Source organism: Crocuta crocuta, unplaced genomic scaffold (genome assembly GCF_008692635.1).
Source record: "Crocuta crocuta isolate KB4526 unplaced genomic scaffold, BGI_CrCroc_1.0 scaffold6, whole genome shotgun sequence".
Taxonomy (NCBI): domain Eukaryota; kingdom Metazoa; phylum Chordata; class Mammalia; order Carnivora; family Hyaenidae; genus Crocuta; species Crocuta crocuta.
Window position 1 is genome coordinate 10,056,150 of NW_027531917.1, and position 23,544 is coordinate 10,079,693.

Below are 23,544 nucleotides of genomic sequence, written 5' to 3' on the forward strand. Positions count from 1 at the left end.
TTCTGTAAATGTCCCATTGGGCCTCTGCTATGAATGTTCTAACCTAACCCTTTTTGTTTATTGTCTAACTTGAGGATTTTGCTTTTTCTGCAGCTTCCTCAAATAGAAGCTACTTTCTCTCGCACTTCTCTTATCAGTGGACATGAAGGTGACCATTCTTCCTCACTCCTTCCTAAAAACACTTGGCTTTGAATTTCATGTCATCAGACTATGGCAAATAACACCTTCCTTGTTGCAATTACCTATAGATCCTAGGTCACCCCCTTTCTTCAAGGATTTTAAATCCTAGTTGACAGTTACTTTCACTAACACCACTCCTATGATTTCATAGATGATCACTCCAATAACCAACAGCCACACAGTTCCTTGCTCTCCTCTGCTCCGCGCAGGCAGCTCAGAGCCTGCTTGGGATTCTCTCTTTCTCCCTCTTTCTCTGCCCCTCTCCTACTCGTGCTGTCGCTGTCTCTGTCTCTCTCCAAATAAATAAATAAACTTAAAAAAAAAGTACTTAGAAAATAGTAGGCATAGAATAAATTTTTAATGAATAAATGACTTAATAGATGAGTAAGTTAACAATATTGCATTCAAGAGGGGATTTTGTAGTTAATTATTATGCACAAGGTTCTGTATAACATTTTCAGGTCAAATCATGTTTACTAATCCTGGAATAAAATTCAGATTAAGAGATCTTTTAAAGTCATGTTGGTATTAATTATTAATAAACATTAGAGTCAACATTTTTGTTCCTTTCTTTTCATTCCTAAATCATTGCTGAACTAGATGCATGCTGCCTCAAAAATTTAGCATTGCTATAATCTTCCAACCTGCTTCTCTACCTGAGTTATAGATACTGTATTCCTATCTATTGTATCTACAGCTACCAAATCAATCTTTCTAGAGAGCACTCTAACAATAATTCTCTGGCTCCGAAAATTGCTGTGGCATCTCAGTGTCAAATTTAAAATCTCTCAAACTGGCCCTAACCCACCTCTATTTACTTTTCCACTACTACTTCTACTTCATCTCCCTGCACTCCCACCACTGAGCCTTTGTGGACATCAGCAATCCTGCCTGTAAAGTTGATCCTTTACATCTGAGACAGGTAAATTTTTTAGTTAAAAATCAGGTAACAAATATTTCAGGGTTTGCAAGTATAAAGGAGGAAAACTTTTCTTTCTTTCTGGGTACTTTTGGCTGGTCTATTAATTTAATGCACATAAGACAGAGAAACAGGAGGAAAAGGAATCTAATTATGTATATATGAGAGCTCCACTAGAGTAGGAGGCCCACAGGCAGTCAGGCAACTGAGGCTTATGCCATCCTGAGCTGAGGAGCAGTGCGTAATGTCTCTGAAACTCCAAAGGGGAAGAGCAAGTGTTTGGTGAACTGTCTGTCCTGCTGGACACAGACAATGGGACACAGAGAGGAAGCTGATCTCCAGGCCCTGCAGAGCTTCCCCACTGCTTCCCACACCTAGCCCAGATTCTCTGCAGTTACCTCCAGTGACAGGACCAGGACTCACGAGCTAGGGAGGACTCCTCAGATTTGAAGGACTCCATACAAATCTGTTTTTCCTCCTTTTCTTGCTTCTCTTCTTGCTGGGCCTGCACTCCCTCCTTACACATGCCCTGCAGAAGGTCTTCCTTGTAAGAGTCCAGGAGTTCATGATTTCTTTAGAGCCTTCCAGCATACTAATGTCTAAGGAAGGACCGGGTGAGAATGACCTGACGAGGCCATCCTAGGGGTATTCCAGATCAGCAGTGCTAGAGACATCTCAACACCAAGACCCCTGGCTCCAAGCAACTGGTGACTTATGGAGGACACTTGTCCTTGTTCTGACTGGTTCCCAGATACCTGAGAGGACATGTACACCAGACCATTATACTCAATAAAAGGCCCAGACTCCAAGCAAACACAAGACTCTCTCTCCATTCCTTTCTGATTCTCCCAGACACTCTATCAGTATCTGTACTCTCTATATATCTTTAATAAACTCTGGTCTCATTTCCTGCTGGCTTGCATTTGATTTCTATCTTGTACAAAGCCCAGGATACTCTTGGCTGGTCCCGTGGGACCCCCTTTGGGTCCCCAGACCTAGCATGCCTACATCACTTCTAAGTTCCTTCAGGCATTAAGTGGAGGTAAAACTCTCTTTCTGAGTCTTCTGGGCCTTGGTTCACTTCAGCTCAATGTAATCTACATGCTAACATGGCACATTTCAGGGTGGCTCATTCTGAACCCCCTCACAATCCATATGGTCTCTGTCACAACTACTCAACTCTGCCTTATAGAACAAAACCAGCTCTGTTTTACATGGGTCTAAGTCCTGCTCTTCATTTACAGTTCAGTCTGTTCTGTGATCTATGAATGCTTCCATATTGTTAGAATCAACTGTGCTGTCTTCTCTTAAATTTTTTTGTTTACAGAAAAAATTTGGCCATATTCTATACTTCTGTGTAACCTCAGCGCCCAGCATGACATCATACCAATAAAAAGACTCAGCATTTATTGTGTGGTTTCATTAATCATATTAACACTGATGACATTTAGTCACATTGCATTAAACCTTGCCACATAAACATAAAAATTTTAAACCTGTTATGTGAAAATCTGTTGTATATATGTAACTTATTTCTTTAATCTTAAAACACTTCCTCCTCTTCTGCCCCCCCCCCCCACACACACACCCTCTCTCTTTCTCAACATTTCTCNCGACCATACGTGTTTGTGAAGGCGGCTGAGCTGGGCCACAGTCACTTTACGATGACGCCCCATGCGCTGTTTTGCCCCCCCCCCCACACACACACACTCTCTCTTTCTCAACATTTCTGACATTGGTTTTCTTACCTCTATACATCCATTGAGAGTGATGCTAATTTTTAGCACCAAAAAAGTTAACTGAATCAATGGTGCAGCCTACAACCAACAGAATCTTACAATCAGATAAACAGAACGTTTCAATTCTAATCAGAAAAAGAAAAATTTCTTCCAGAAGTTTTGAGTTTTTGTCTATGGTTTTGCTTTGAAATACTTTTTAAAAAATATATTTATTGAGAGAGACAGAGAAAGAAAGAATGCACGCAGGCAAGTGGAGAAGGGGTGGGGACGGAGGGAGAGAGGGAGAATCCCAAGCAAGCTCCTTGCTGACAACAGGGCTCAATCCTACAAACTATGAGATCATGACCTGAGCCAAAATCAACAATCAGCACTTAACTGATTGAGCCACCCAGAAACCCCTTGATTTTACATATTCTATAGAGTACTCACACTTTGTCCTTATATTTATTGTAGAAAATGTTACCACATATCTAAAGTACCAATAAAAAGTGTTTTTCCTCCCAAACATCTATCTGGGTCATGGAACTGAAGCCAAGTTAGATGATAGGAAGTTTTGCTTTTTAGATGTATTTGCTTGCATATTTCCTAAAAGAATGTCCACAAATGTTAACCCTTCACAAATGTTGGACAAACAACTGAAATATTTCATTATGTTATTAAATAGTTGAAAAGACATAATCTCCATTATTTAAAATAAAAATGTTAAATAACTTTTAAAAATGTATCCAACCTCAATGAATTCTGTACCTACCAGAATCTATTTACATATTTACAAACACACTCCTCTTTACAGTTAGAGGTTTTACTTGTACTAATCCCAATATACTGCTTAAAAGACTTATTGATCACGGTACATACACTTCTAGGCAACAAAACTATGATCACGAATTTTAAAAATCTCCCTATGATGTTTTAAGTGCTAACAGTTCTACTGCATTGAATTGTCACAATTTTTAGTATTATGAAATTGATCAAAACACAACTGGTTCACACATTTTCCTGGAGACCCTGTAAGGTAATGAGATAGGTTTACTGCTTGTAGTCTGAGCTTATGCTCAATTCTTTTTTTTTTTTTTAGTATATAAGCATGAGAAATCATGACTATATTAACAATTATTGAGGAATAAAATTAAAATAGCCAATATTTTGTACATATCCCTAAGTAAGATTTGTACATTTTAATGTATGTAAATTTTATATGAAAAGGAAAAAAATCAGATAGTGATTTATTGCCAACATTTATTTTTACTGAGTGACCAGATAAAAACTTAATTCAGTTTTTCCTTAATTTTGTTGGAACCAAATAATTTTAAGGGGAAGTTTAGCAGCGGTGACTGGGTGGCTCAGTCATGGTCTCGACTCAGGTCATGATCTCACAGTTGTGAGATCAAGCCCCACATCAGGCTCTGCGCTGACAGCACACAGACTGCTTGGGATTCTCTCCCCCCTCTCTCACCCCTCCTCTGCTTGTGCTCTATCCCTCTCTCTCTAAATAAAAACATAAAAAATTTTTAATAAAAAAATGAAGCTGTCATTCATAGAACATGCACAAAAGTAAGTTTCAATTTTTTTCACTCCAGTACCAAAAATGTTTCAAACTAAGTCTTATTTGGGTAGAAGGTAAAAGGAAATAATGAAATGTTCTCTAACAAATTACAGAATATACAGATTATAAAAGAACAGAAAATGAAGGCATGGAATGGTTGCTAAAAAAAATTAAAGTGATGATTTCAGTTAAATTGCATGGGTAAAAAAGGTGATTACTTCTTTAAAACAAAACAAAACAAAAAAAAAAAAAACCGAGTTGCCTGGGTGTCTCAGTCACTTAAGGGTTGGACTTGGTTTGGTTTAGGTCATGATCTCATGGTTTATGAGCTCAAGCCCCACATCCGGCTCTGTGCTGACAGTGTAGAGCCTACTTGGGATTCTCACTTCCCTTTCTGTCTGTCCCTACCCAGCTCACGCGCTCACTCTCTCTCAAAATAAATTTTAAAATAAAAAGGAACCAAAAAAGAGTAAAGTCAGATCAGCATAAACTTTTAGTGTACGATTTGTTAAACTTCTGTAAGAATGATCTTTATTTTAGCAGTTTATTTTTTCTCACGATTCTGTTGTTTGTTTTTATGGTCACATAGAGGGAGCTTGTCACTATTCTAGTATTTTAAGAATAGGTATATGATTTACAAAACTTCTGGGTTTTTTTTTAATCCACACACAAAATTCTTTTTTAGTCATACACTTTCTATCACAATAATCTTCTTGCCTAGAACCACCAAAAGAAAACACTACTTCAGATAGTGTTAAAGGGGTTTCCAACCCACCCTTTGCATTCAGCTCCGGAAAGTATCCTTTCATGTTACGTTGCAGTATTTGGATGTGGTTTTAAGTATGCTCCCACACACACGTTTCTGTAGTAAGCCAAGCAAATAAGTTTGGGGTGGAGGTGAAGATGAAGCTGAAGTTGTGCAATCCTAACACAATCTGATCTCCTTGCCATTACAATTCACGTTATTAATCTGGACGGGATGTCTCTTCAAGGCAGTGGATTGATGTGCCACTTAAGCAAGCAAGGTATCTAAAGTCAAAGAAATCCGCTTTATGACATTAACAATGTCTCAGAAAAATGTTTTTAGTTTGTTTTTAATTATTTTGTAATGTTTGTTTATTTTTGAGACAGAGTGTGAGTGGGGTAGGGGAAGAGAGAGAAAGACACAGAATCTAGATCAGGCTCCAGGCGCCAAGCTATCAGCACAGAGCTGAGGCAGCGCTCGAGCTCACAAACTGTGAGATCATGACCTGAGCAGAAGTTGGACACTTAAGGGACTGAGACACCCAGATGCTCCCTAATTTCTGTTCTTCTCTCAAAACCTCATGCGAAGTAACTTTCCTCCAAGCAGGAAGTATCAGAGGAAAATGTTTGGCAACTTCTTGCTCAGTTTTTCATACAGCATTATAAAAACAGTACAGTATCAAGTGATCAAATTTGACTGCATTTTCTATTCCTTTCAATACCTAGTTAACATATTGATGGTTTGTTATCGATAACTACTCCCTTAAGAAAGGGAGGAGTTGATTGGCTTTTTAAAGGACCTTTTATTTACCTAACCACCACCTTCACCGTGATACATCCTTGTCTAGTCCTCACCAAAGCATTTCCAGTGTAATCTTGTTTTCTGTATTTATGGGTTTTCAGGAATAAATAGAACAAGTAGTTGCTAAGGACTTCTCACTCATATATGTAATACACATAAGGCCAAATGATTCAGACAATGCACATCGGTGGTTCTGTCTGCAAAATATCCTCTAGAACACGACAGTAATTGTTCTTCCATGCCGTCTGTCACTGAATTATGCAGTTTTCTAACAGAACTTTTCCCATAGCTTGTCTTATAATTTCTGATTATATTTATTAAATGTTGAGGCTGTTTTTACCAACTACTCAGCAACGATGCCTTTTTTTAATTACTTTTTCTTACAGATTTGATATTTGAACTGAGTCTTTTAAGTTCACACCTACATGTAAGCTTTGCTTTATGTCTGTCAGAGGCTAGTGTGCATTATTTCTGAGAATTATATCTGACATGGTGCAGAAAACAAATTTAAAAATGGACATAACTGTCAAAGCAAGAGCTATCAGGGGTGCCTGGGTGGTCAGGGAAGCATCCGACTTAAGCTCAGGTCATGATCTTGAGTTCTGAGTTGGAGCCCCGCATCGGGCTATGTGCCAACAGCTCAGAACCTGGAGCCTACTTCAGATTCAGTGTCTCCTTCTCTCTCTGCCCCTCCCCTGCTCATGCTCTGTCTCTCTCTCTCAAAAATTAAAAAACAAAAACCACCGATGAGATGAGATGTTAAAACATGGTTTAGAGTCTAAGTGACAGATCTAAGGCGGGGCGCTAATAAAGGAGGAACTCTGGTGATGATCTGAAGTGAGGTGGCTTCTTGCCACCAAGCACTGAGTGGGCTGTGCCAGGAGCTGGAACAGAAACTTAGTTTCATTTTAAGAAATGCAACTCTGAACGATACTTCTGTAATTCTGAATCTTCATCTTGCATGACAAATTTTAAACAGGGATGTATTATTTTACACTCAGTTCAGGAAAAATAAAATTACCCAAATTCATTTACCTGAGAAATCAATGGGCTTCAAAAATGAGGTGAAGCCTTGATGGTGACATGTAAATATTTGACAGGCCATGTCAAATAGGTCATGTGCTATTAACTGGTGGTGAATGGACTACAGGTCAAAAGTTCAGATTTTCATCAGGGTCCTTCCTTATATGGTGCAGCTGAAGTTTTAAAAACCTCATACTCACAGAATCTCTTCCACAGCACATAGATTCTAATTCTGCATTCACATTATGACATGATAGTATTTGTTATGATTCTGATCACTTTTCATTGACTCATTTTGTGAACTGGAGTAAGAGTATTAACCATAAAATGCAAATTTAGCAAGCATTAAAATTAATAGGAAAGTACATCAAGGAAAATAAACACCGATGATTTCATGCTGGCTCTGATAAACTGACGAACACAGTTCTTGTCATTATATATGCACCTAATGACTACACATTAACATTAACACTATTAAAAACTAAGATTTTAATTTACCTATAAAAACTGCTAAATATGTGAATTATGTGCATAAAATATCCAAAATATGTGTGATATGGGAAAAAAAATGTCTCATTGCATTTTTGTCCCTCTGGAACTGCCAGCTTGTCACTGAGGATCACCACTGTTTTAGCAGCAAAGGTCAGGGCTTCATCTACAATTCAGAATAAGCACCAAAAGATGACAATGGTTAGAGTAATAAGAAGGGGATCAATGAGAGAGCAGAGAGAAGCAATTTCTAATAAATTATTTTATTAAACACTAAATGTTAATGTGAGTTAAACAAAGTAAGAAAGGCATAAGAAACTAGAATACTTAAGTACCAAGTGTCTTCTGTTAAGATACCTGGTACATAGTAAGTGCTTGATAAATGGTTTACCAAATTGAAAGAAGACTGTTTAAGAGAAAAAACACGGATACATTATTTAAAATTAACTTTTTTCTCAGTCCTAAACTCTTGCTATATGAAGGCTGCTTTTAGAATTCAAATTACGACTTACTCTGCAATTCTTAGTTCCTAGGAGTTCAATTTTTATGATTGTTCTACTACGAGTTCCAGAATTAAGCCCTGGACACGCTTACCTTTTCTATTGCTATCTTGCTTCTGTACTCTAAGCTCGTTCTACAGTAATGCTATCCCATTGCCATCAGCACAGTCCATACAGTAAAACCTCCTGTCTTTGCTCAATAGTATTTTCCATTAAACTTCCTAGAATAACTTAATAACCTCTGAGCAGCACCCATCCAGGGCCATGCTTCCTACAGAAAAATCCTATCCCAAATCTGCCACTCCTCTCCAATGTCACTCTTAAATGTTTGCCAATTACTATTACTCAGTCTCTTTGAAGAAATCGTCTATATAGTATTTGATTATTTTGTCAACATTTACAATTTTACTAGACGTTATTGGCAGTCTATACTATGGTCTTCTGTCAACCACTCTGCACTTTTCAACTAAAACATAGAAATATATTTTGAACATATATAACAGCTAAAAAGATTCATACAGCAGTAGTTCAAACAACTTCAGCATTTGTAGTGATAGAAAATAGGAAACTATTTTAAAGGCTTCATACTTTTTTCCTTTTGTACTCTAGGTAGGATGTGTAATACTTTCTTCTTTTTTTTTTTTTTAATGTTTTTATTTATTTCTAGGAGAGAGAGAGACAGTGTGAGCAGGGGAGGGTCAGAGAGAGAGGGAGTCACAGACTGACAGGCTCCAGGCTCTGACCTGGCAGTCAGCACAGAGCCTGATGTGGGGCTCGAACCCACGAACTGGGAGATCATGACCTAAGCGAAAGTCGGACGCTTGACCAACTAAGCCACCCAGGCGCCCCTGATGTGTAATACTTTCATCCTTTTGTTTTTCCCTCTGTAAATAGAAATACACACACAATATACATATACTTACAAATGTGTATTTGTTAGGAAAAAAAATAAAAAGTGTTTACTCAGGAACATGATTTATGAGCAAGCAAAATAATAAAGAATTTCTTCAACTTCAAATGGACTACAAATTTGTTTAAAAGTAATATTCTTTAGTTGCCAGGAAGGTGTACATTAACAAAACCATGTCACTTCAAACAGCAGTTTCGATATCATCTAATCTAACTGTTCATTTTTACATGTAAAGACATTGAGAATTAGAGTTTAAATTCTTTCAAAATAAGGTAGTAGCAATAGTCAGACTAGAAATAAAGTGGAAGGAAAAAGAGACTTTGTAGTTTAAACACACAAAAAAAGCCAGAGGTGGGGAAAAACCCACAATAAAATTATGTGAACTTCAGCACATAACTTTTGGGGCCTCCATTTCAATTTTTACAAAAGTATAATAAAACTTTAAAAAGCCTATCTAATAGAGTATTGTTGGTTGTGTTAGAGCTCATATATCATTAATCAGAAAAATAACTTTGGTTTTATTTATTAAACAAATATTTATTGAGCACCTAATACATATGTTAGGCACTGTCGTTAGCAGACAGGCAAAGGACCAGGAATATAGAAGGCTCCAAAAGTATCGCTTTTTCCTTTATTTATATCTTTAATAAATATCAGTTGAATACCTAATCTCTCTAAAAAGCAATGGAAATAAAATGAAAGTCAAACAGCTACAGTCTCTGCTCTCAGTTTAAAATCTAGTTGAGATTAACAAGTCAGTAAATATTTAAAGTGCTAAGACTGAAATAAACAAGGTGCTCTGATAAATATTAACAATAGGGCCCACTTAGAAGAAAACATTTAAGACAACCCCTCAAAGATAAAACTTAAGCAATGATCTGGAAAGCTAGGGAAAAATTATTCTAGATAATGTACACAAAAGACCTAAAGAGAAAAAATGCTTGACTTAAAGAAATTTCCAGTTTTCAAATTATGTCAATCATAGCCCTTTTAATTCTATATTATCAAACTGCAACAACAAAAAAATTAAACTCCAACTATATTTTATAGACCTATCTTGACTTATGATGGGATTATGTCCCAAGAAACCCAATATACCATTAAGTTAAAAATGTATTTAATAGGTTAGGAACTATTGAACATCTTACCTTTGCCTAACCTCACTTAAATGTGCTCAGAACACTTTTATTAGCCTACAGTACGGCAAAATCATCTAACACAAAGCCTATTTTATAATAAGGCATTGAATATCTCATGTAATTTATTGAATACTGTATGAAAGTGAAAAACAATGACCATATGGATACAGAATGGCTTTAAGTATATTGGTTGCTTACCCTTGTGATTGCATGGCTAACTGGGAGATGCGGTTCCCTGCTGCCACCCAGCACCTATTGTCCCTCATATCTCCAGCCTGTGAGAAGAACAAAGTTCAAACTTCAAAGTACAGTTGGTACTGGAGTGCCTGGCTGGTTCAGACAGAGGAGCATGTGACTCTTGATCTTGGGGTTGTGAGTTCGAGCCCCACATGGAATGTAGAGATTAAATAAGTAAAACTTTTTAAAAAAAGTATCATTTCTACTGAATATATTTCAATTTCATAAATTGAAACTGAAAACCTTGTAAAGTTGAAAAATCCTACATCGAACCACTGAAAGTCAAGTAGTGTCAATAAAAGCAAAGAGCTAAGTAAATACAAGACAAATATTAAGACTATTTAATAGCAGCTGTTGGCTAGACCAAACACCACATGAAAAATGAGTGAAACCAAACGTAGATGGTGAAACAGACTATAAAACCTAGACTTTATTTTGGAGGTAATAAAACACTACTTAAAGCCTGAGTATGGAGGATAGGACAAAAGCTGCACTTTAAGGAAATTTTAATGTTATAAATATGTAAAATATACTAAAGCAAAGAAATAAATTATTAATGTCTAATGAAATTCTAATTACAGCAGCAGCTGAAAAAGATTAACTGCATGACTAACATGACTCCAAAGCTTATGGTTGAATATTTGGGGGTACATTATATGTCACAGTAAATATAGTACCTCATTTTATTTTACTTTTTTAAGTTTATTTTTGAGAGTGAGTGGATGGGGTATAGAGGGAGAGAGAGAATCCCAAACAAGCTCGATGCTGTCAGCAGACAACCTGACATGGGGCTTGATCCCATGAACTGTGAGATGATGACTTGAGCTGAGATCAAGAGTCAGACACTCAACAGACTGAGCCACCCAGGGGCCCCTAATACACCATTTTAATATTAATGTTTTACTGAAGGACTACTGGAAAGGTTCAAACTAGAAAAAAATAAAGCTAAAAAGATTTAGTGCATTGCAAATATTTTCCTTCCAACTCCAAGTGGTCTGTCAAAACATCCTATATTCTACATTGATATAATCAATATGGCATAGCTAGGGCCATACAGCTATCTAAAATTTGAACAGAGTGTTCCTTTTTCCTGACTCATATAAAAGGATATAACCACAGCCTTCTGAAAAGGGCCTCAAGTAGTTCTCACCTTAAGATATTTAAACCCAGAGGGGTGCCTGGGTGTCTCAATGAGTTAAGGGTCCAACTCTTGGTTTCAGTGTAGGTCATGATCTCAGTTTGTGAGTTCAAGACCCACGTCAGGCTCTGTGGTGGCAGCACGGAACCTACTTAGGATTCTCTCCCTCTCTCCCTGCCCCTCCCCTGCTCACACGCTCTCAAAATAAACAAATAAACTTTAAAAAATTGGGAAAAAATATTTAAACCCAGAAACTGAAATTTAACATACAAGGTTTAGGTAAATAACCTATTGATGTATTATTCTATCTTGCGCTTGACTCAGGGACTTACAAATTATAGATGCTCCATAAATATATGCCAAATAAACTTGGAAGAAAACCCAGATACAGAAAAGTCTTATTTCCCAGCACTTGTAGTTATGCTATCTGCATTCAAACTGAGTATATCCAAAGATTACAAATAGGGAGGGGTGAGGCAAGAGGGAATGGTATAAGGTGAGATCACATATACAAGCCCTTAGAGGAAATGATCCTATTTCATCAAAATTAGCAGTATACAGTCACTACTAAACAAACATGTTGGGATAATTTTTTGTAAAGATCAGAGAATTTTAATACTTTTCACATTTTTCTCTCACACATTCTCTGAAGTGTGTTCATTAAATATATCTTGCCAAAATAAAATGAATTCTGAAGATTTTTGTTTCACTTGACAGTATTTCAGTGGGTTTTGTCTTAATATTTGACATCTTTTGAAAAACAAAATCCACAAATTAACAATTACCATAAACTAACAGATTTCCTAGAGATTATCCTTTCATTCATAAAGATTTAGTCCTCCAGTTTAGGGACTCTGGCAAGGGTACAAAATTTTCTAAAAATAATTTTAGATTCCAAGAATAACCTAAGAGAATATAACTTATTAGCAGGATTTTAACATGGAGTATACGGATCCTTAACAGGATTCACAGATGTGCTTCAGGGAAGCTCATAAACTCACTGAAATAATGCAAAAATTGTAAAATATAATGCAAACACATTTTTTTTCTGGGAGAAAGAACATACAGCTCTAATTTTTCAAAAGTTGATGACCACTAGCCACAGCCCAAATTAAGAACTAGTGAAGAAAAAGGCATTTAAAGAAGTGAGTACAGATGCTAATAAAAATGTTAGTTTTCATTTTTATCTACTTAGCCATAAAAGGCATTTTTTAAAAACACAATATAATTTTAATTAAGCTTTTTTAAAAAATTTATTTAAATGTTTATTTATCTTTGAGAGAGAGAGCGAGCAAGTGAGCGTGAGCAAGTAGGGAAGGGGCAGAACGAAAGAGAGGGAGACACAGAATCTGAAACAGGCTCCAGGCTCTGAGCTGTTAGCAGAGCCTGATGTGGGGCTCGTGCCCATGAATTGTGAGATCATGACCTGAGCTGCTTAACTGACTGGGTCACCCAGGCATCCCCACGCCACTATTCTTTAAATCTTTTCCTGGTACTACTACAATTTCTTACAGGCACTGGGTAACTAGCCTTCCTTTAGCATAAGAATATTACCTTTCTGAAAAAATAGGAACATTTCTTACACTGGCCTTTTACAAGTTGATTTCATAAAACAGAGATGGCTTTTTTGTATTATTTGGTATTTTAGTTAATAAGAATTATTAAAATTTTTTTGGCATTCTATATGTTAATGAAACATCCCAATGCAACTATTACTTTAAGCTATATTAACGAGAACGAGTACTTGATGTATGACCCATTATTAGGCTATGGCAAATCAGTCTACAGTAAATAAAGACCAGCTGCCCCCCTGGCTAGACTACTCGATTACTATGAATTATGTGTAAAGTGTTGTATTCTTTACTACTTGACTCCAAAAACTTTCGAACTCCAGCTGAGGATGAAATGAAGCAAAAAAGACCTAAAGCTGGGATCTGTCATTCCCTAACATAAACAAATGGATGGTAGCAAAAGTACAGTTCAATCTGCACTATCCTTTGGGACCTTCTCAAAGACCTGACCAAACTTTAAACTTCACGAATAAATTTCAAGAATCTCCAGGTCTTCTTCCTCTGAACAGAAAAGTATACATTTCTATAATGGTTAGGACCTTCCAGTTTATCCCATTCTGACCCTAGGGCTTTTACATTTAGTAAATTTTAAAAGGTTAAAATTTTCCCTAAATCTGAGTTAGCTTGGATCCTAAAAGTTTCTGAGTTTCCACATATGAAATTCAAACAGATGAAATGATCAACAAACCACCAGTGAGAAGAACCAAAGATAAAATCTAGATGCAGAAAAGTCTTGTACACAGTACGTAAGCTTCTTTTGCTCATTCTTTTACCCATTCAGTTAAAACATTAGGTCCTACTGTTTTGCCCACTAGTGGAGATTCACAGAAAATAAATCATAATTCCAATCCTCAAGTGAGAGAGTCTGTCAGGAAGACTTCAAATTCCTAAGGTTGATTAAAAGAACAGAGATGGCAACCTGACTTGAGCATTACACAAATTCAAAAAAGTTAATACTGAAGGTAGCTAGAGGCAACTTCGGCCCATCCTGAGCATCTGTAGTAATATTTCTGTAGTACTCGACATTAAGCCATAAAGAAAACAGATGGGAATACTTTTTAATTTTATCCTTTACTTAGGATATTTATTGAGTGCATGTTATAATGATACTCTATACTTAAAGGAGAAAACCATAACTTGGCTTTAAATCTAAACAATATACTACTTTTAGAGCTGACAAGGGATTTGCCTCCTTTATTAAGTTCTTATTTTAAGACGTATCAATTTGTACTCCTCATAAAGGCATGGCATTAAAAAAAAAAACGAAAAAAGATCAGTTTTTTCCTCTTGCTTCCAAAAACTGTTACCCGAGATGATCATGAGAAGAGTTAAAGGTAAAAATTTAACATGTACAGCACACCATCCCAAAAATTCCCAGCTGAATTATTTCCATATGGCATTTTTGTAAATTAAAATCACTAAATCCAAGATCAGCAAATAGTTGCCAGGTGATTAAGAATTTAAACCCTAAAGCAACTATGTAATTAATCTGGCAATTTAATCTTGTAATTCAAAACTATTGAAAATTTAGGGGTGAAAAATCCTAATAATTTTAATTTATGATGTGGGAATACATATATATGTGTATATATATGTATATAATAGATATCCATGGTATAAATTTGTGTATGTGTTTTGTTTTTTGGGTTTTTGTCACCTCTTCCAAGATCAATCAAGAGGAAAACAGTAAAGGAACTGCGTACACCTTTTTAAAAATGTCAACAGTATGTCTCATTTATATGATATTACAATAAATGCTCTATAATTAGCTGAAGGTTTAGATCAGCTTGGACTACTACAGTTAACTTTTGAAAAATGTTCCTCAAATTTTAAAAAGGCAAAGCAAATTTTTATCTACCTGCTAAATTATCGGACTTTTTGAGTGAGAATGTTATTCAAGCTTCCTAAAATAACTTTTGAGTTTACATCAAATCTGTCTCACATGAAAAGTACAGATATCAGAATACTCACTAAGTAAAATGACGGTATTACCTGGTTTCTAAGGCACACCGTTAGTTATACCGTCTAAAGTGGGATTTATTTGATGAACTGCATTAAGCTCTCAGAACATCTGCTGCAACTCAGGTAGAAAGAGGCAAGTATTCACATAATATATTAGTCTGTAGTCAAGAAAGATATTTCAACTAAAATAGGTCGATCCTCCCCATCTGAAATCACTTAAGCATTACTGATGTGATATTTGGACGAGTTTCTGTATAGAAGGTTTTTTAGACTGATATACAGTGCTCAATGCTTTAGAGGGTTGGGTAAACTCAGTTCTCTTCTGTTCACCAATGCCTCATCACCACTGCATAAAGCTTGGTCCCCAGTTCCACTATCCAATGCCTGCCTTACATTAAGTTGAACTTCGTTGGTACCACATAAAGTAATTATGTTATAAAAGGCCTCTAGATCACTAGATTCGAATGTAATAGCTGGTTTCATTAATGTTCCAGGAGCAAGAGAATGCTCTCCAATAATTCTCAGATTGATAAATTTGATTTTCCAAGTATTTTCCACAAAAGGGCAGCGTATGAGTCCAAAAATTTGTTCAAAAATGCCCAAACAAGTGTTCCCTCGGTGGACAGTCCCAGCAACTCCAACCATAACTAGACCATGGGGAGAAGAAGCACATTTCAGTCCCTGGGAATCTAGGTTGGGACTGAGAAAAAGATACTCTTCTTTCACTAGTGACAGCAGACGAAGGCTTACAATTTCCGCTCCGTGGTAGTCTATCACATTTTGTTCAGAGGTGTTGTAGTAAAACCTAAGCTTGACATCGTGCCAGAAGTGCTGTGGCCCCCATTCATCTTGAGGTGGTCCCAGAAAAGGATTCTGAGAATTAAGAAGCTCAAAGAACCAGTGACAGAATTCTTCTCCTAATCGACGAAAATCAACTTTTTCAGCATTTTTATCTTCTTTTTCCTGCTGATTAATAAAATATAAAATAAAACCAAGGTTACTTCTCATATTGTTCTATCTGGACTGTTTTAGAGCGAAGTTTGAATATACAGAGTCCAGCAGAAGCTAAATGAATTACAGGTGAACTCACCGAAATAATCATGCACAGTCAAGTGTTTCTCCAAAAACGGAGAAAAATCATTTTAGAATTTCCCAGCTCAAACGTATGAAAATTCAGCTAAGAAATTAAGGTTACAAAGCCTCTCAAAATACCATAAACAGTCAATAATGCTTTACTTTTGATGGTGTAAATAAGCATTTTCTTTTGATGGTGACCGTGGTTTCACAAATGTCTGTCAAAACTTTCAAACTGTATGCTTTAAATGCATCCACTGTTGATTATAAACTGTACTACAATAACGTAGATAATAAATGAGCATATTCACGATCTTTAAACAGACAATTCTAGTATGATTGAAATACATTACTTTTTAGGATTGGGATTGATTTTTATTGTTATTGCTCTTTTTTCTCAAAGGAAATGTTATTGCAAAAATATACCTGAGAAGCTAGATTTTATTCATCTATGTATTCCAGAGCATAGTAACTCATTTTGATGGTAAGAGATCTTGTGTTGACTGAGCACCTGTGATAGAATATATTAGGCTCTGTACTTGGCACTTAGGTTTTTATTTCCTTCTATCTTCAAGAGTCTTGTGACATAGATACTATCATTATGTGGGCTGTATAGATAAAGTAAACAGGGCTCAGAAAGGTCAAGTTACTTGCTGAAGTTCACACTTAGCATATGGCACACCCTATTTTTAAGTCAGATCCATATGATTTCAGAGTCAACATTTTTAGCACACTAAAAAAGCTTAGATTCTTTCCTAATAAGAAAGCAAATACTTCTCACTGTAAAACTTCAGTAATTCAAAGTATGTAGTTTAACATTTGCAAACTACTTAGCATTCATATAATCAAAATTTAAATATTCACGCATCTAAAATGTACAGTGGAGATACAAAGAAATTGAAACAGCCAATGTCAGCTGAAGGAAATTATTACAAGAGAATTTTTCTCTAGCTAAAAAAAAAAAAAAAAAAAATCAAATGTAATACTTAAGTTTTTCTCATGAAATTTTTACAATCTAGTATCAAATTAAAATCAAAGAAAGTCTTCAAAATGAGAAAAGGCTTATAATAGCATTCTTTTAAGGTGAATAAAAATATTACAGTGAATCAGAAGTTAAATTAAAATTGATATTGCAGTTTACCCACTCTTGTTAGAAATCCAATAGTCCTCATTTGATAGTGATAAAAGCATTTTTTCCCTCACAAATCAATAGTCTTTTTTATATATTACTACATGTCAGAAATATTTCCTTTTTTTAAGTGCTTTACTGATCTTCCTTTAGGATGCAAAGGAAATGAAGTAAAGCTAAAATCATAGAAACCAAAATATTATTAGCCATGTTCCCGCAGATCTAGGATTATCTAAGACTTTAGACAGAACTATATCTTAGGATATAACTATAAGATCTGTTTTACCTGTTGAAAGAGTCTAATGTCCTCTGTCTTAACTGGCTCTGGTGTTTCCTTCAATTTCGGCTGTAAATGCTTTTTCCAGTAATCCTTTGCATGCTGAATAAGACTATGTTTTTCAGTAGCTGGAGGTATAATAACCCCCTGTGTTGCCAAGTATTTAAATATGACTTCTCGGTGGATTTTCTTGCGCCTCAAAAGTTCTTCTACACTTTGACTGTACACTAATATTGCACGAATGGCATCTGGAAGGAAATTATAAAAATTTAAGAGAAAACCATAAGCCGCTTGTACATCTGTCCAGGGTCAGCAGAAACCCTATCAAATAAATTTATAAATTCTCGTCATGGCATTGCTTTGGCATGAGATGGTTATTTTAAAAAATCAAGAAGTGGGAGGTGCCTGGGTGGTTCATTCAGTTAAGCATCCAACTCTCGGGTTTCAGCCCAAGTCATGATCTCACAATGGATGGATTGATCCAGGCCCCATGAGCACAGAGCCTGCTTGGATTCTCTCTCCCTCTTCTCTCTCTTTCTCTGCCTCTCCCCTGCTTACACTCTCCTTTTCTCTCAAAATAAACAAACAAACTTACAAAAAAAAAAAAAAAAACAACAGGAAGTGGGTTGTCAAGTTTGGGGCTTTAACAAACATTTCTTTCGGCTTTAAACTTCCCTACCTAAACTTATTTCTTTCACTTCTCATAAGATAGTAAAACTTTTGCATTTTCTTTTAAATGACATGTTTTAAGAAAAAAATGGATCCAGAGGAAAATAAAATTCTAAGAAGGCCAATGGACCTGAATTCATTTATAATCCCTAACACAGGTAAAATTATAGTATTTTAGATATGCAAGGACTTTTAATCCCCTAACTCTACGAATAACGAAAGTTGAGGACATACGCGGTATCAACAACCATGCTTCCAAGAAGCAGCAGAACCAAGACTTGGGGCAAGTGGCTTGAACATCACCTGGGAGCCTGTTAGAAAGGCTGAATTTCTGGGCCCACCCCAAAACTACTGGATCAGAATCTGCATTTTCACAAGATCCCCGAGAGGCTGATTACAGGCACAGTCAAGTTTGAGAAGCTCAGGTCCAGAAAAGGAGCCCAGAAGAAAGCAAATCTTCCATTTTAGGAGATCCTGTCAAACTTGTTTTCCAGACTTCTAATTTACACTCCGACAATAACAGTCAGAGTTGCTTTGCAAGACCACCAACAGTTAAAGTTTATGCGTTTAACTTTCTTGCCACTCTGGCAGACAGAAAAGACACGGTGTTTTTGGTTTTCATTTCACGGCTTTTTAAAGAGGTTATCTTTTCACATGCTAATTATTTTCTTCCTCTCTGAGAAATCGCTCTTCAAATCTTCCAACGTTGCTTTTTCTTATTTTAGACCCACCATCAATTAAATCCAGCATTTTTGTCTATCAATTTTAAATTCACACTCACCCTGTTAGGTGGGGAGTAGCATGTAAAATACATAAATGCTGAAGAACTACATTAAGTCTAAAACTATCTGCAGTCTAAATTCTTACGAATCTCTTCTTTTAAAATCCATCATTCGAAGTTTCAAATGGATAATTTCTTTAAATGGAAATGTAAATCCGACTTAAAGGCAGGGAAATAAAGTTTTAAAAAGAATAACCTTTTGTAGATATTGAAGTCATACTAACATAGGAATCTGGAATCTTCATTTTAAGGTAAAATTCAGCAAATTTAAAACAAAGCTCTCCAGGGGCGCCTGGGTGGCTCAGTCGGTTAACCGTCCGACTTCGGCTCAGGTCATGATCTCACGGTTGGTGGGTTCGAGCCCCGCGTCGGGCTCTGTGCTGACAGCTCAGAGCCTGGAGCCTGTCTTCGGATTCTGTGTCTCCCTCTCTCTCTGACCCTCCCCTGCTCACGCTGTCTCTGTCTTTCTCTCTCTCTCTCTCTCTCAAAAATTAAAAAAAAACTTTAAAAGATAATTAAAAAAAATAAAAATAAAGCTCTCCAGATGATATACCAAGCGAACTAAACACAAGCTTCTTGATTACATTTTTATATGGAGTAGTTACAAATCAGGCTTAATATTAATAACCTTTTAAATCTACTCTACCGAAATGCTTGACTCTGAAAATAACGTACTCCTATTGCCCAAAATCATTTCAGGGGAAAAAAAAAAATGGATCCAAAAAGAAACACGGATTCAAACTACCTGCTCTTTCATTACGGCAGCTGTTTTACCGAGGAAACTGAAAGAGTTGAAGGTCTCCCTCCCGCAAGCTTGAGAAAAAACAAACGAGCAGCAGCTGCCTCCTCAGCTCAACAGCTAACACTCCGCAGCTGAATCGAGACGCAAAATGGAAAACACCCTGGCTCCCCGGAAATTTTCAAAAAACGTCTTTTCATATACANTGCCCGTAACACCTACCACATTCTGGAAGCGGCGCCGTTTCCAGAGCCATCACCTTCCCCAGGGGGCTGGCGCGTCAGTGCCACCTGGGAGTGCGCGGAGGCTCCCCGGCCGCGGAGTAGCGCCGGTGGCCGAGACTCTCGAAAGTTCCGCCCCAGCCCGGTCCGGGCCCTGTCGACCGGGGAGGTCTCGCAGCTCCTCTACTCCCGAGCTCCCGCCACTTGGGGTCCGGGTGACGCCTCGGGAGAGGCGTCCGCTCTTGCGGAGAAGGCAGCGCTTACCTTGGCGGTCCTCAGGCTGCACCAGGCGGTTGGTGATGGTGTCGCACAGGGCCATGATATCATCGTTGTCTAGCAGGCCGAGCAGGTTACGGCAGCCCTCCATCTCCGAGTAGCTGAGCCGCGACATCTCGGCCCCCAAAACGGGGGACGAGGGGACGACCCCGCAACGTCGTCCCTTCAGGCCCACCAGGCCGGCGCCTAGGCAACACACACCGGAAGTGCCTTGCCTGTCGTTCGCCGCCGAAGGGCCTGGGGTATTCCAACCCCCCGGGCGGAAGTGATTGCCGACAAGGTCAGTCAGGAACTGTGGTGTTCCGACTTGTCGTTCCGGGCTAGACACAGGACGGAGGGGACTTCAACGGATCTCACTTTAGGGAAGTGCCGCGTCTGCGCGGAGAACAGCGATCTTCCACGAGGGATCTGGTTGCGGAAAGGGAAGCGCTGAACTCTTCAGGAGCCCATCCTCCAAAAAGGCGGCTGGGGGGGCTGCGCAGGTGCAGGTGCGTGGAAAGCGAGCGGCGGTCCCAGCGCACGGCGAGCTCCCGTGATGCCGCGGGGCCGGCCAATGGAGGAGCCTGCGCCCCGCCCGTGGGCCTGGCCCCCGGGAGCGCTTGAACGTCCTCTGCGGCCCATTCTGAGTAGGGTGCACCTGTAGTTGATGTTCTTACATAGTACAGTGGTGAAATAATTTGCCCTTGTTTCACATTATACTGTGAATAGTTAAAATCACCTATCCTGTGTCAAGCCTTCTTAATTCCCTAACAGTCTGCGACTGGCGCTTGCTTCCATTCCCCTCCTCGCCGGCTTGCTTTTAGGCGATGCTGTATCGCGAGCAGTTGAAGGTTAGGGAGTCTGGAAGTCAGGTTACCAGGGTTTTGGTCCGCCATTCACTACCTGTGACCTTGGACGCGCTTCTTAGCCTTTTCGTCCCTCAGTTTCCTATCTCGAAATGGACCTAGTAGAGTTAGCTACGTCGTAGGGCTGTGGGGGCGGGGTGAGGACGGTGCCTGGCACCTAGAAGTAACTCAGTACACGGTAGCAGTTAGTATTACTGTTAGTTTGGCAGCAACTCGCATTCACCCGAGGGAAACAGGTATGTTCCGCTCGACCGAGCCCGAAGAGGAATCAGACCTAAACACATTGTCACTCGCCTCTGTCTCCTTCCATATTTTAGCATGTTGTAGATTTGTTAACATTTCATTAAGGTATTGCCATTTAGTAGATAAAATATACATATCTTCAGATCTAGGTGAGCAAATTTAATGTTTTAAAAAATATCACGGCTGGGGCACCTGGGTGGCTCAGTCGGTTGCGCGTCGGACTTCGGCTCAGGTCGTGATCTCACGGTTTGTGGGTTCGAGGCCCGCGCGGGGCTCTGTGCTGACAGCTCAGAGCCTGGAGCCTGTTTCAGATTCTGTGTGTCCCTCTCTCTCTGGCTCTCCCCTGCTGACGCTGTCTCTTTCTGTCTCTCAGAAATAAATTTAAAAAAAAAATTTAAAAATATCACGGCTGTATATCAGTTGTAAAATATACTGTAAATGTAGTGTAGGCATTCAACGCATGGTTAATTTGCTAGTGGGTGTTATTTGGGGTATCATTTACTCAAGTTAAAAATTCTTCGTTTTTTATTAAGTATTAAAGAGTGCCTACTATGCTACTATTTGCAGAGTCAGAGAAATGACGAAGACCCTCCTTTTAAGGAAGTTTTGGAAGCGTTGCAAGAGAGGACATTCCATCGGAAAGAAATAGTAAACATATAAGAAATTATATTCTCTGCCAAGATTTGCTATGGAGAAAAATAAAGCAAAAGGAAGGGCATGGAGAGGATGTTGCTATTTTATATAGGCTGTCAAGAAAGGCCCCTCTAAGTAATATTGAAAAAAAAAGACCTTAGGGGCGCCTGGGTGGCTCAGTCGGCTAAGCATCCGACTTCGGCCCAGGTCATGATCTCACGTTTCGTGGGTTCGGGCTCTGTGCTGACAGCTAGCTCAGAGCCTGGAGCCTGCTTCTGATTCTGTGTCTCCCTCTCTCTCTGACCCTCCCCTGCTCACACTGCCCCTCTCTCTCTCTGTCTCTGTCTCTCTCTCTCAGAAATAAAACATTAAAAAATTAAAAAAAGAAAAGAAAAGAAGAAAAAAAGACCTGAGGAAAGTGAGTGGACCACAGAAGAGTGTTGTGGGAAGAAACAACAGTAGAGGCTCCAAGGAAGAAGCAGAGTGCCTGGCGTGTAGGAAGGAGGCGAGAGCAGCTTCTGCAAGGAGGAGGCTGTGAGGTTAGAACTGCAGGCATGATTGACCTAGAGCAACGTTTCTCGATCAAGGCACTAGTAACATTTTGGCCAGGGTAATTCTTTGTTGTGGAAGCAGTTCTATGCATTGGAGAATGCTTACTGGCATCCCTTGCCTCTACCCATTAGATGCCAGTAGCACCTCCTCCCACTTGTGGCTACCAAAAATATCTCCAAGTTGCCAGTGTCCCCTGCAGGACAAAATCACCCCCTGCCCCCACCAGTTGAGAACCACTGACTGAGACTACCTGCCCAAAAGTACTTTGAGATAATGGCAATGTTATGTATCTGTGTGGTTCAGTACACTACCCATTGGCCACATGTGGCTATTGAGCAGTTGTAATGTGGCTAGAACAACTGAGGCACTGAATTTTCAGTTTTATTTGAATTTTAATAACCACATGTGGCTAGTGGATGCTGTATTGGATACTGCAGATCGAGAGCCTTGCAGGCCATTGTGAAGACTTTGGCTCTTATCTTTTACCTCTCTGTCTTCATCTTGTTATTCTCCCAGTCTCTCACTGCACGCTAGTCACAGTGGCCCCCTTGCTATTTGTTCCTTAAACTTGCTGTATAGGTCCTTGCCTCAGAGCCTTTGCTCTTGCTGGTCTGCATGGCAGATTTTCCCCTCAGATACCTGAATGGCTTTCTTTCTCGTACTTCATTCAGTTCCCTGCTCAAAAATTACCTTGCCAAAAAATAAGATGAAAACACAGAGGGAGGCAAACCATAAGAGACTCTTAAATACAGAGAACAAAGTAAGGGTTCCTGAAGGGGCAGAGACGGAGGCAAACCATAAGAGACTCTTAAATACAGAGAACAAAGTAAGGGTTCCTGAAGGGGTGTTTGCGGGGGGGTGGGGGGTTGCTAAATGGGTGATGGGTATTAATAGGGCACTTGTTGGGATGAGCATTGGGTGTTCTATAAAATTTAAACATTAAATGATTTAAAATAAAAAATAAAAATAAATAGCGACAATAAAAAAATCAGTTTATCAAATAGGCCTTCCTTTATCATCCTGTTTAAAATCAACAATGCCATGCTTACTTCTAGTTCCCCTATCCACTTAAGTTTTCTCTATAGTACTTATAACATACTATATGTTTATTGCCTTCCAGTAGAATGTGAGTTCTGTGAGCCGGGGATTTTAATTATTTTTTTAATTGCCTATTACAGAACTTGGCACATAGTAGGTATGCAATAA

The 23,544-nt window shown here is 38.4% G+C and overlaps 1 protein-coding gene and 1 long non-coding RNA gene across 7 annotated transcripts in view; one reads left to right on the plus strand and one right to left on the minus strand.

Annotated features, from left to right (window-relative positions):
- CUNH3orf38 (chromosome unknown C3orf38 homolog) overlaps window positions 1–20,182 on the minus strand; it is a 57,711-nt gene extending 37,529 nt beyond the window's left edge. For 2 of the 6 annotated variants that reach the window (XM_077774961.1, XM_077774962.1), the window contains exons 1-4: window positions 20,054–20,182; window positions 17,389–17,627; window positions 15,650–15,865; window positions 10,190–10,266 (exon numbers count right to left, since the gene is read on the minus strand). In XM_077774961.1, the coding sequence (XP_077631087.1) occupies window positions 10,190–10,266; window positions 15,650–15,865; window positions 17,389–17,627; window positions 20,054–20,180 (659 nt within the window). In that variant the 5' untranslated portion in view covers window positions 20,181–20,182. Of the gene's footprint in view, window positions 1–7,466; window positions 7,609–10,189; window positions 10,267–13,989; window positions 15,866–17,388; window positions 17,628–19,790; window positions 19,876–20,053 lie in introns of those variants that run through there. The other 4 variants (XM_077774963.1, XM_077774959.1, XM_077774958.1 and 1 more) reach the window with 4 other exon arrangements.
- Window positions 20,183–20,480: 298 nt separating this feature from the next.
- LOC144240594 (uncharacterized) overlaps window positions 20,481–23,544 on the plus strand; it is a 37,773-nt gene continuing 34,709 nt past the window's right edge. The window contains exon 1 of the long non-coding RNA XR_013337767.1: window positions 20,481–20,553. This is a non-coding gene — a long non-coding RNA (uncharacterized LOC144240594). The remainder of the gene's footprint in view (window positions 20,554–23,544) is intronic.